Source organism: Channa argus, chromosome 2 (assembly GCF_033026475.1).
Source record: "Channa argus isolate prfri chromosome 2, Channa argus male v1.0, whole genome shotgun sequence".
NCBI lineage: Eukaryota > Metazoa > Chordata > Actinopteri > Anabantiformes > Channidae > Channa > Channa argus.
This window is the reverse complement of record NC_090198.1, coordinates 29605639-29619392: the sequence shown is the minus strand read 5'-3', so window position 1 is coordinate 29619392 and position 13754 is coordinate 29605639. Positions and strand designations below refer to the sequence as shown.

At 40.5% G+C, this 13754-nt stretch overlaps 2 protein-coding genes across 2 annotated transcripts; both read right to left on the bottom strand.

Moving 5' to 3' along the window:
- Window positions 1–548: 548 nt before the first annotated feature.
- Window positions 549–6494, bottom strand: foxr1 (forkhead box R1). The gene is made up of 6 exons (XM_067491066.1): window positions 5050–6494; window positions 4732–4824; window positions 3883–4094; window positions 2465–2533; window positions 2090–2217; window positions 549–1936 (listed from the first exon to the last, which is right to left on the bottom strand). The coding sequence occupies exons 1-6, from the start codon at window positions 5168–5170 to the stop codon at window positions 1693–1695; spliced, it is 867 nt and encodes a 288-aa protein (XP_067347167.1). The 5' UTR covers window positions 5171–6494; the 3' UTR covers window positions 549–1692.
- A 133-nt stretch (window positions 6495–6627) lies between these two features.
- LOC137106964 (V-type proton ATPase subunit d 1) lies at window positions 6628–13650 on the bottom strand. The gene is made up of 8 exons (XM_067491056.1): window positions 13450–13650; window positions 11944–12115; window positions 10709–10887; window positions 9480–9559; window positions 8987–9064; window positions 8720–8896; window positions 8490–8567; window positions 6628–7776 (listed from the first exon to the last, which is right to left on the bottom strand). Exons 1-8 carry the CDS (start codon window positions 13574–13576, stop codon window positions 7615–7617), a joined length of 1053 nt encoding a protein of 350 aa, XP_067347157.1. The 5' UTR covers window positions 13577–13650; the 3' UTR covers window positions 6628–7614.
- Window positions 13651–13754: the final 104 nt, after the last annotated feature.

Below are 13754 nucleotides of genomic sequence, written 5' to 3'. Positions count from 1 at the left end.
GACTCAAGGATGAACTGATTAGATTTGAGGTATTAAACAAAAATAAGAACTCAAGGTTGCTGTAAGCCCGTGTCAGTGTTACATGCCAGAAATGCCTAGACAGCATTTCTGGCAAAAAAAAAGTCTTTGACTCATTGATAAACTTATTACACGCACATCTGTCCAGACTTAACTGATGAAACCACTGAGCATATATTTGCGCTTCACTGAACTTTTGTTAGTGTCAAGTAAATAATAGCAGTCACATTAGCTGCAAATATTTAAGAACACAATTAATCACAGAACAAAAACCAAACCGATATTCACTGTGTAGCAATGACAGGAAGTTATTCAGCATATTATGTTTTATTGTGCAAACTTTGATACAACCACAATCACCGTTCAAGTAAACTCCAAATTACATCTGCAACAAAAAGAAAACATTCATTAGTAATGAATATTCAGCATGAAACCCCAACAGCCAATTCCCATCCCCAGCCGTTCAGTGCTGGTTCCCCCCCCCCCCCCCTCAGGACCCCCAGATAAAAAAAAAAAAAAATTAAGTTGTGCCAAATCAACAGGCGGACAAATGATCTGCTGCGGTGACCCTGAACTCACGGGATAAGCCGAAAAATATTCAGCATCTCACAACTCTATTACTTTAGGGGAGGTTGCTACTGCATTGTCCAATATTTTCAAATCCCAGCAGGTACCTAGACACGCAGATCAGCTTCGACATTAGGACCACTGACATGTAAGTGAATAACACGGGTTGGGTGGGACGTATTAGGCAGCAACTGAGCTTTTTATCCCTGAAGCTGATGTGTTAGAAGCAGAAAACATGGACGAACGTAAGGATCTTAGCGACTTTGACAATGTCCAAATTACAATAGCTACAACACTGGGTCAGAGCAACTCCATAAGAGCTTTTGGTCAGGACCTACCAAAAGTGGTCCAATGAGGGAAAACTGCTAAACTAGCTACAGGGTCATAGATGACCAAGGCTCATTGATGCAGATGGGGAGTAAAGGCGAATGTAGTATGATCCTGTAGGAGCTACTGCAGCTAAAATTGCCTAAAAAACAAACAGGAAGTTATTGCCATTTCTGACAGAAAGGTGTCAGAACACACAATCCGTGGCAGTTTATTCTATATGGGCATGTGTACAATGGGTGTGTGAGCATCAGAAGTGGACCACGTAGCAACTTAAGACGAAGGCCTGGTCTGATTAAGCCCATTTTGTTTTACATCATGTGGGTGGGAGGGTCAGTGTGGGTCTCTTACCCAGGTAAGAGATGTCACCAAGATCTACTATGGGAAGATGGCAAGATATGACGCTTTGGGCAATGTCCTGCTGGGACAGGATAACGCACCTAATCAAGCATCTGTGGAATGTGCTGTAAAAACAAGTCCGATCCACAGACAACCCATCTCACAACTGACAGGACTTTAAGGATCTGCTACTGATGCCTTGGTGCCAGATTCCACATCAAACCTTCAGAGGTCTAGTGAAGTCCGTGTCCCGTTTGTTTGTAAAATGGGGACCTAATCAAAGTGAGGGCTGACTGTTCCTTACTGCAGTAAATTATTTAGCTTATTTCATGAAATCATTTACCTAATAGTGTTGAGTTAGTGTGATAGTCAAGTCTGGTCAGTAGAGAATGTTTCACGTAGATGTTCACTAAATTCACCCCTTCAAGGCATCGTGTTTTATCATGAGTCACCTGGGTGGGGCATGCTCCTCTCCAGTTGCTTGAAGGATTCTCCCTTGAAGGTGTGGATTTCGTCTGATAGCCGGCGATGTCCGTCCATAGTCAGGTGCCAAAAACACGACTTCCTTTTGCCGTCTCTGCACAACTGGTTGCAGGTTTTGCGGAAGCTGCTGTTGAAGCACAAGTTGTGACGGATGGTGTTCTTCCAGCCATCTGGAGCGGTCTGAAAGAAGGGGAAGTGCTCTCTAAGAAAGGGCAGGAAGGAATATGAAGGAGACAAGGTTAAATCCACCAAAAAAGGTGGTTGTACAGAATGTAGACAGTGTTTAAAGGTTTTGTTAAACGATGCATTAACAGCCCAAATTTTAGTAGCTAGGATGTAATTAGAAGAAACTTACCTGATAAAGTTGTAAATCTGCTGGACCTTGAGGCTCCCGGTGTGGCTGCTCTTCAGGGCCAAGGCGATGAGGATGCAGTAATTGACAGGCGGACGAGGCCAGCATCCTGGCTTCAGGGGCTTATTATCCTGCAAACAGGCACAAACACATTCAAAGGCCATTTATTCCAGTTTTTTGTTGGCATTTCCTGAGCACCCAGGAGAAACTCAAGCAAACAAGTTGTGTCGGACTTAAACATAGAATTTTTTTACCAAAATGTGTTTTTTTTTCTGAAGCATAATTAAAGCTTCTAAAAACTTTCCAGTCTTTATATTTTGATAATAAAGATTCATAACTACATACAGTAAGTTAGTTTGATAAGAGTGAGGACCTTACCCTGATCTTTGTGGACCTCCCCTTTCGTCTGCTCTTGACTGGTTGACACGAGATGTCTTCACTCCTCATCTGATAGAGGAAAGAAAAACTTGTTTGAATCCATCCATTGAGTCCTGCAGTAGTCTTGAATATGATTTTTTTTGTTTTGTTTTGTTTTTTTTAAGCACACAAAAGATCCAATGCGCAAGTTTACTGCTGCTGAAAAGAAAATGAGGTATTTTATGAACAGCAATTTCCAAATTAAATCATTGTCCACATTCACCATAACGGACAAATATTAAAACCAACCCAGTCTGTAGCATGTTCATATGTAGACCTCCAATTCTGGCTAAAAACTATTAAAGCCACGTTAGTCAGACGTGTCTTCATTCCAAAATATATTAACATCAATATTGTCCCAACTAATGTGAATCACTATAACTCCAGAGATTTCATGCTTAAACAGGCCGTGATACAAGGAAACACTAAATGGAGAACATGACTCAAAAGGTCGATTTGTTTTAATCCAAAATATGAACAGAATATGAACTCTCTACCAGAATGTTTGGTAGAGAGTTAACCTGAATCTACCTAATGTGTTTTAATCATTTTTAGACAATAACTGAGGTCTATGCCACACACACAAACAAGACACTTCAACCTGTATATATTTCAAATGAACTTTAATTTTCCCGCAATCATTAAACAACTGTAGTGACTGAATTTGTTTTTCAGATTGGCATCATAATACACAAATTATGTTATCAGATTAAAATCCCAATAAGCAGTTAGTTAAGATGCTGCAGAAATAGTGCAGCCTACTACATTTTACATTGTCAATTTTATTAAGAAAACCTCTCTGTACCAAAATTATGCATTTTAAATCATGGATGGATGATCAAACAGGCCCAGAAATCCAAATGTGCACTGTTCATATCTACTGTTTAAATGAGCTCAATTAAGACACATTATAAGGACAAAAATACAAAATGACCTACAAATGTTGAACAATGATCCGTACAACACATTACCAGCAAGAGAGAAAGTCGTAAAAAAAAAAAAAAAAAAAAAATCTTCCAAAAACAACTATAAGAATCACCACAGACAGATTTATGACCAAGAAGAAAGGGGGTATGAGGGGGGGGGGGGGGTCCCTTTTTGTGGCCATGGGCCTCTTCTCTCATGATTTGTGTGTAGAGAGAGGTTTTATTTATAAAAACCATGAAAACCTCAGCTTTGCATCTCTTTATATACTGTGCGTATTTGACAAGGCTGAAAAATGTCATGACTGGAATCTAAACAAAATGCCTGACATGTCACGAACTACGCTCCAATATGTAAATCGAGACGTCAAACGTAAAAGTGTTTCACAGTGAACGTGGAGAATACCACCAGAGCACACCGACAGCTGAATGTGTCTGCTGCTGTGTAGCGTGTACCATGACAGAGTGCAGCAGTTCCTCCTGCAGAGAAGCATCATGGGGAGGAAATATGTGGAGCCCTGCTGCAGCTGGACCTTGGGTCTGTCCAGGTTCCAGCAGAGCAGTTTCCTCAGCAGGCTCACAGGGCTGTGCCGGGTTTTCTTTGTACTGGATCGGGCAGGCGATGTTTGGGTTCACAAACAGCCACAGGTTTGGCTTCACAAAGGTGTCTGCACAGGAAAAAATAGAATATAACGAACAAGGCAGAGATACAAGATTGGACAAGAGTCAGCTTTGTCAATCAAATCAAACCAGAGAAATACTGGAGGAGGCTGCTGTTATTCCAGATAAAACTGAACTTTGTCAGAAGTGGAAATAATGTTTTTCCTTTTACTAAAGTGATATTAAAAGTACACTTTAATTTCCACATGTAGTCACTGATGTTCTTCTAGTGGGCTTCATGTGTGAACATGCACATTCTGATCCTGCAGCCTGCAGACACAAGTCCCTGTGACAGTTTGTGATGTTGAACTTGTAACATTCAACACAAATGGCCAAACCATCCGAAGCACCTGGTGATATAATACGCTCCGTACGACTCCACCACCCAAGTAGCCTCAATAATATATTTTTTATTGTTATTCAGCTTAATAAAAACTGCAAACACGTTTTCGGTCGAAAAGGAAAAACACGGCCGGCAGCAGCTCTAAGTGTGGACGATACACCAAAATGCTCAGACTACTAGACTTTTAGACCAGAAGAAACAGAATGTTTGAGTGGAATTGTTATTTTACAGCCACTTGAGCAGTGAAAATGTTCGCAGACAGAAAGCAGGTTCTGAACAGCCACACTTACATCCAGGCTTACCTGAGGTTTTATCGTACCAAATGAATTCATCCTTTCTCTTTGAAGCTCTTGCAGAAGGCCTCTGGACCACGTACTGTTCATTCAGTTTCTCATCTGTCGTCAGAGACAGACAGGCAGTTACACACTGACAAAATGGACTTTAAAATCGGTTGGTTTCACTTGTTTGTTCTGCCTGAGATGTCGAAATTAAGGCCTGACATGAAAACTGCCACATAAACAGAGTCGTCCACGTGTGCTGTGGAGTGGAATGGCAGAGCAGGAAGACTTATCACTCTTCATCCTACATTATGTACAAATGCTGCAGAGAAAACCTGTCACCATGGTAGAACTGGTCAGTGGTTGTCGCCAGCTTCAGCTCCTTGTCCATGTCCCAGTCCGTCAGGCCTACAGAGCAGTGCAGGTTAAACAGGTGGCCTTTAGTCTTCAGCAGGAAAGTCATGGTTGGATGCTCCGTGGGTTTTCTCCCTCAGAGTTTTACAAACTTTCTCTGATGAGAGGTGCAGGTTTTCTGACAGACGTTCAGCAGCTGGAGCTCAACAGCCTGATTGGATTCAATTACAACCAAAGAAGCCTCAGGCTGTGTTCACTTGCTGTCAATCTCAGTTAATTTTCTAAGCCTTTTTCTGCCTTTGTTGACAAAAGTATAAAACTAAACGTCGGATCATTTTAACAGATCCACCTGCTGTCACGTTATTGAAGGGCCACTGGTCAGGTGGTACCAACAAAGCAAAGTGTGCTGAGAAGACTATGGGGGGAAAAGGCAGCAAGCAGCACTTATCACCCTTATTAAAATGAAAAAAATATTTTATTTAAGATTGTTGTGGTATTAACACCCTAAATTCAGCAGCTACTTTTGGGAAAAGCTCTTTACTCTTTTACTCTAACATCAGAACATTAGCATTGTTCTAACACAGTGGTTTTCAATCCTGGTCTTCAGAGACGTCTACTTTGCATTTTTCCAACTATCCACTGCTGATTACCTACATCAGGTGTGTTCAGCCAATCAGAGGCTGGAAGATGCCATTTCCGTGCGTCTTCACCCTCATCTGAGTTGACCTGAACACCTGATGCAGGTAATCAGCAGTGGGTAGTGGAGGGTTAATTGGAACCAAGTGGAGCAGGGGTCCTTGAGAACCTCGGTTCTACTAGACACTACCTTCTACTTTGGTCTCAGGTTGGACCAGTGAAGTTTGAATTTGTAGCGTTTTACGTCCATGCAAACAGTGAGTCTGAGAACAAAATCAGATTGAGGCGTCTTATTACACATTGGATGGATTCCCATGAAAGCTTAAGCATTTCTGCCCTTACTAGGCGCAGGTGGAGAGCAGACAGGAAGCAAAGGGCAGAGAGCAGCTATCACATGCTGCAAAGGTCCTGAGCGGGTTTCAAACTCAGGACACTGAGGGTATGTACGTGCTCCTCTGGGATGACCTTTCTGACTACAAAGCAACCTGAGGACAACTGTGGTCGGACAGACTGACAGGACCCAGACCTGTATAATCACCGATTGAGAGGAAATTATTGCGGATGGTTTGTTTTTGATAATTCTGTGCTGCTTTGTATGTTCTGAGTCATTTTGCATTGTTTTGTGGTTGTTGTGCATCTTTGGGACCATGAAATAGATTTAATCTACAACAGCTTACAGCTAAGATTTACTGAAGGATGCTCTGCAAACACTGTCTGATCTTTTTGTTGCTTTTCTATTTGGGTTTGAGCCTTAAATTTGACTTTCACATGTAAAAACTTGTCATTTCTACAGAGAAGTTTTTCTCCACTTCTTCCTTCCAATATGTCAATTTCGTACACGCGTGTAAAATGTATGTTAGCATCAAAATGTTTTTCACATTTCTGCAGAATTATTTACACCTGTAAAGTGAGGAAATCACTGACCAGTCCTTATTTCTCCAGACCTGCATTAGTGCATTTTAGTCTGTTTTATTGTTTGTCACATTTACAACACATTTCACAAATAAACGGCAACAAATCAATTTTTACAGCATGAGGGGAAAAAAAAAATCATTTAGTCATCTTTAAATATTTATATATATATATCGTTTTATAGTTGAAACATTACATTTGTCTTATACTCACGAGATTTCGCTCCCTCTCTGTTCATTTACAGAAAGGTCACACAGGACCAGGGACGGTGAGGGCTGGGAGCTCCTGTTCAGCTGTTGGAGTTTTAATATCTAACAATAATCTAGTTAAGACAAATTAAGTGGAGCTCACACATTTCACTCAGGGAACATCACAGCAATAACCAGATACGCTGACGAAACCGAGCACTGAAACAGAAATAAATACAGCTTGTACAGAACCTGGTGACTGATGGTGAGTAGAGGAATGTTATTATTGAGCAGTTTACTGAATCCTTGACTGTTTCAGATACCTGAATATTAACGTGATCTCAAAGAAGTGGTTGGCGTTTTGCCTCATTAGGAGGTCGGGGGAAGAATAGATTACAAAATTCCTCTGGTTTAACTTTGTCCATCGAGGCGTCAGGTGGACTGGGTGTGCCGATAAAACCAACACACAGCGTCAGAAGGTTTAGACAATCAGAGGCAAGTTTGAAAGTCAAATGAGTGTCGTTGGTAAGTTGATTAAAACAAGCAGCTTCTTCTTGGACGAGTCTAATCTGATTCTTTTTCAGGTAAAAAAAAAACTGTATTTAAGTTATGTATTAAAGCTGTAATGAGCCTGACTAGACAACAACTATGGAGTGGAGAAGCCATTCACACATTTGAGTGGAGAATGGAAGAAATTTAGCTTCAAACCATCAGAATCGTTACCACTAAGCCATGACCAGGGACACTGTTCATTATAGAATGAAATGACATGGGGAAGAAAAGGAGCAGGGGGGGGGGGGGGGGTGGAGGAAGGGGTTTAAAAGATGGGAATGTAGTTGTCGATTTTGGCACGGTGCCGCTGTGCGATGCACTCTGCAATCCAGACGATGTTCCTGCACTCCTGCTCCTTCAGCTTAACGTAGGCGTAAAAAACACTGAAGTGGAACTGGTTGAGGAAGGCCAGTTTGTTCAGCTTCACCTGAGGAGCAGAAAAAATACAGGAGGGGGGAGAATGATAAAGAAATAGTAGTGGCCCCCTATAATGTGGGCTTGTGTTTAACATAAACATAGACCCTGTTTTCCATCATGGACGTCGTCAGATTATCAACGACGAGCAGGAAAATTGCTTTTGGTGCTGTGTGGGGAACTACATGTTTTGGAGAGAATAAAAATCAGGCGCAAAGTGTAAAACCCAGCCAGGTTCTGTGGGATCTTGAGATGAACCGAATCCCCCGGCTGCAAGTGGAGTTTCTAGCGTTTGCATGTGGAGTACGAATATGCACTCGCTGGCCACTTTATGCCGTTTGCCAGTGAGTGATGAGCTTTTTTCCATACTGCGCTTTCAGGAATAAAGTGATGGCAGTTTTCTGGATCCCAACGACGGCATCAAAACGGCAAAAAAAGCCCCACACAATTACATATTTTTTTCAACTTTTAGATTATTACTAAGACCTCAGTTGAGCGCAATGTTTGTTTCTATGCAAATCTACTCACAGGTGCCTCAGCTCCCAAGAAAGTGCCATTTATTATTAATGACTCTGTGGATCAGGACTAACAGCTTCAGTGTTATGGAAATAAAGACTTCTATGCAGCCCGTTTAATTTCCTTCGGAATTTAAATATGTGATCATTTGTCATAGAATTTGTTCATCTCCTGGAAGAAGCTACAAGTGAAAATGTGATGACAGCAAACCTCGTGCTCAAAGAAACGATCCTCCAGTGTTTTGTCTCCTGGGTTGCTGCCAGCACCTTCAAACAGCAGCTTGTACTCCTGAGGAGCACAGGCAACATATTCAGATGCTGTTAAATACAAAACTAAAGACTAACAAAAATAAAACACAAATATTAAAAAGGAAAATGTTGCATAAATTGACAGAGTAAATGCTCCTGTGATTTCTGCAGGCCACTGGTGTTCGGACTCACAGGGTAGAAATCAGCGACGCCCTTGACCTGCTCGTAGTCGTCGGCCCGCGCTAGCTGAGCCAGGCCTTCTGGGTAGAGTTTGCCACAGTGGGGGAAGAGCTTGGCACGGTCCTCCTTGGACAGCTCAGTGCCAAACGAGTTGATGGTGATGATGAAGGCTCTCCTGTCGGCCTCGAACTGCAGCGGGGACAAAGTCAGAGAGGCCACAGGTGGCAGATCTGACAGTTGTATATGATATTTGGGAAGATGCTCATTTTGAGATCTCACCTCCAGAATGGGACACATTGTGTCAGCGGTGGTTCCTCCCAGGGTGGAGCAGAATTTGTAGAAAGCCTCCAGATAAGCCTGAGAGCACATGACGCAGTATTAATATTTAATAATGATTTTACTTAACAGAAATAAAATGGTTTAAATATTAAAGCAAAATCGTCCATTGTTGATTACATCTTAATTTTAATTCCAAATAATATTTTCATTTAAAACTTTAGAATAAAAAATATATATTTGGTCCATTTGACGGGAAATGTTAATTATTTCCATCTTAATGCTAAAAAGCCAGAGAATAATCAATTACCAGTACATAACAAAAACATGCACAGCATATATTACTTTGATGCCACAAGTTCAACAACTTCTAGTAATGTTTAACCATTTTATATCTTATTGCTGTTTTAGTTCATCCTGCATTACATTCTGACAGCACACAAGTATTTAGTAAAATTGCATGAAGTAGCTTTATCGTGACTATAATATGATTTACCTTATAAAGCGTGTTACGGATGATTTCAATGTTCATCTCGTCCAGGTCCTGTTCAGATATACAGTCCTGGAAGAAAGCAGCTGAAAAGAAAAGAGTTTGATTGTGAATCCAAGTGATCTGAATGTAGAAAGCTTCTTTAAGCCTTGGCTCCATCTCCTGTTCATACTGAGACACTACTAAGCAACATGACGCAACTTTATTTATGTAGCACACGTCATACACACGGCAAAACAAAGCGCTTAACGACATAAAAGTACTAAAATATACAACCATAGATAACCACAACATAAATATAACATATGAACATACCAAAAAATTAAAAGCACATAAATCCTATTAGAAATATATAAAACAATACCAAAAAAAACCCCAACATATTTACTAATACTTATTCAATCAAAGGCTTTGAAAAGCAGATTTGGTTTAAGTCTGGATTGAAATTGCTTTCAAGGATCTAACAGGTTCATAAAGAATTAGTTTTCCAGAAATGTATTTAGAGTCAAAGCTGTGACTTTAAACCAGTAAAACATCTTACTCAAAAACTAACTGGCAGCCTTTAAAAACAGACATAATATGTTCTACTTTTCTCGTTCTAACACAAATCCTTAGTGTGGGTTTCTGAACAAGTTATAAATGTTTTGTATTGTAAAAGTTTTCTTTGGAAGACCCGAGTAATCCAATCAGCTTTTCTACGTCATTTAGACAACAGATCCCTAATATATCTAAAATTCTGATATTAGTAGATTATAATACAACACCCAAAGCTCTTATGGTGAAGTGGCACAAGTTGTTTTCCGTTTTTGGGCCAAATACACCAACTTCAGTTTGTCACTATTAAGTTTAGAAAAACACTGATGCATCCAGGTATCAATCGCATTAATACACTGCAGCAAGGAATTCAGTGGATTATTGGCTTGAGCTTTACATAGATTTGATATTGAATGTTTTTAAGCATAATATAACCCAGAGCCCACATGTATAGGAAAAAAATAATCTCTTCTCTCAAAGATTTAACCCAATTAAAGGCAGATCCAGAGATGCCCACACAATTTTGTATCTTTTTAAGCAATAATCCATGATCCACTGTATCAAATGCAGGACTAAGATCAAGTAAAACTCAAACGGAAGGATTTCTTTGATCACCATTTATACGGGGATGATTGAAGACTTGAATTATGACAGTCTCAGTACTATGATGAACTCTAAAGCCCTCATTTCGAGGTACATACCCAGGGGTGTGTCCACCAGGATGGCGTTGTAGAGCTCAGCAGGGGTCTGGGCGATGTTGACGGCCTCCATCTGCTCAAAGCTGCCCAGCGGGTGACACTTGGGCACCAGCTCGGAGATGGCTCGCTGGTGCAGAGTTCCCGTGATCAGCAGGATGACATTGTCAATCATGTAGCTGTACCTGAATCACCGGGTGGGGGGTGGTGGAATGAGGGGAACAACAAGAACAAGAACAGAGACATCAAATCCCCTGTCTTCTTAAAATGATCACACAAACATTTGTTCCTTCATTAAGCCCTTTAAAAACACACCTATTCCAACCTTCTCTTGGTCTAACTCTACTTTAGTTATTTATATCTGCTGATTATTTCCTTAACTAATCCTTTAGTATGTCAGGACACATTGAAACTTCCCATCACAATTTCCTAAGGCACAACGAGATTTGTTCATGATGTTCAATAAGGAAACCAGCAACTTGTTGTTGGAAAAATGTAATGAGCAGTGTGTTTACATGGACTAAAGTAATCAGGTTACAGTTGTCTTTCTCACGAAACCTGAATTCTTAACGGTCGTGCAAACAGGAAAGCTGGTTTCCAAAGTTAGCGTTCCCATGAAGAATATGATGGGGCTGACTGATCATGTTTAATAGTCATTTTTACAGAAGTGCATATAAGCTCAGTGTACGAAAATGCACCTCGGCACAAAAAACCCTTAAGCTGGTGCATTTACACTCTACTTTCATTTTCATCACAATTAAAATATTTTTTTCCACCACCAATATACTACAGTATACTGTACATTTCAACAAATTCGACTATTTATTCACTGAACTAACACACTTGACTTTCCACATTTCAACTCTGGCAACATGGTGCAGGAACAACAATAAGTGTCATGTTTCTCTGAGCTGGTTTTTATGCTACATCGCTAATTATGTGTCAGGCCAAAACAAGGACAAATAAACACATAAGCATAAAGTTGGAAATGCCAATATGAGCAACTGAGTCAGAGGGTCACATAGGACAATCACATTATTATAGGAAAACACAGGCCACACAACACAGGTGATTTAGAAATGTTCAAATATCAGACAATGCAATTAAACTTTTCTACCATTGGTAGAAAAGTGGTAACATTTAAACCACGGCACAGTTGCTCCTATTGCCTTTTCTACAATTACTTATTAAAAAAACAAAACAACAACAACAAAAACTGTTAGAACTTGTATTTTGCTTACGTGATGAAGTCCATGAAGCTGGCCAGAGGCTCGTACGACTGGTTCCTCATGTGGCGGAACTCCACCACCATCTTCTCCTTAAGCTTGTCGTCGATGACGGACACTGTGAGAGGAGACGCCTCATTCGCCAGGAAGCTTCCATAGTCTGTGCTCTGCAGGTGAAGCTTCAGATCTGCAGGAGACACACAGAGAGAAGGTCGAGCTAATTAGAAAATGTCTTATAGTTAATGTAGAGTGTTTATCTGAGAAACCTCTAAGCTAACTGCAAGAATAAAGATCTAGAGCTAAAACAATTAGTTAGTTAATATGTTAGTTGCACAGAAGTTGGACAGGACATTTGCTGCATCCTGGTCACCACGTAACTCTACTTAGTTTAATGAAGACTTTAGACACAAAAGTTCACCCAACAATGACAAGCTTCATTGTAAGGGTTTAAAACATAGGAGGTGCAGGTTTGCCCAAACCTAGTTTATATACCAGATTAACTATGTTTAAAGTCAAACAAAACATAAAGCATCTAACTGCCTCCAGCACAGCAACAACCATAAGAACATTTGCTTTGTACATGTGTATGATTCCTTCTAGACAAAGACATTGTCTTTGCAAATATGTCTGATTTTACAAAAAGTTACATTTTCATCAGTTCTTGGACACTTTTATGTTAAAGAAACAAAAGCAACAAAAATCCCATCACAGTTTATGTACATATGATCTTTCTCTTGTTTTATCCAACCTTCACATTATGTATCGAATATTTTCTTTATGTCAGTTACACTTTGCTTGGAAAAAAGACAGAAACCGCCACAGAATCCTGCATTTCCATATCTGATTTGAGCGTTTAAAAAAAAATCAAGTTTGGTTTTGATCATGTAGAGAAATCTACACTGTACTGCTGGGTGCAAGAACATGATAAATGGTAAATTAGTAGATTTCAAGCTTGTGAAGTATGTTATTCACATCACGCGTCTGCTTAACTGCAGTAAAACAGCTGAGTTTCCTGCAATAAAATCGGCTTTATTTACCACAGGAAAACTGTCACAAGCTGCCAGTTAAAGACATCCAGAAAAGACTGAGAGTTCCAGTGATATGGGACTACAAGACTGTTGAAATTGTGAAAAATCTCTTCCTCCCGTAATTTCAGTTCCTCTAAAAAGCCCATCGTTGATCAATTCACGAAGGAATAACATGACACCTCGGCTAATTGTGTTCAACTGTAGTTAGCATACGATTAGCTAGCTAGGCAGCTAGCTAGCTGACAAACCTAGAGAACCAAATATTGAATTCAATATCTACCTTACTTTGTGCAGACTGTCGTTGTAAAACATTAAGGTTATCACTAAGTGACAATAGTAAAAAAATAATTATTCAGAGCTATTTAAATCAGCAATATCGTTAACGTAGAACGAGCTAGGCTAGTTAGCTTCGAGAATGACAGCTTGTGTAAGCCAGTGGAATTAGCTCTGTCGGCTAGCTGTTAGCCGCTAGCCATTATCCGTTGTATCTCACCTTCCAGGGTCTCGCACTGAACGAGATTTAAATAATCCGCCTGGGTCAATATTCCAGCTTTGAACCCTCTAACTAGCCCTTCCAGGTAGCCGTTATCCACGTTAAAGTACAGCTCGGAGAAAGGCATCCTGTCCGACCGTGAGCTCCGTCTCTGCCGCAGGAGAACCGTCCGTTTGGCAGGTTAGCGTTAGCGTCAGCTGACTGACCCATGTGACCGTCAGCTGATCCGTCATCTGCTCTGTGTGTGTTTGTGTGCGTGTACATACGCGTGCACGTGTCCTTCCGCTAGCAGCACAGCTCACTTT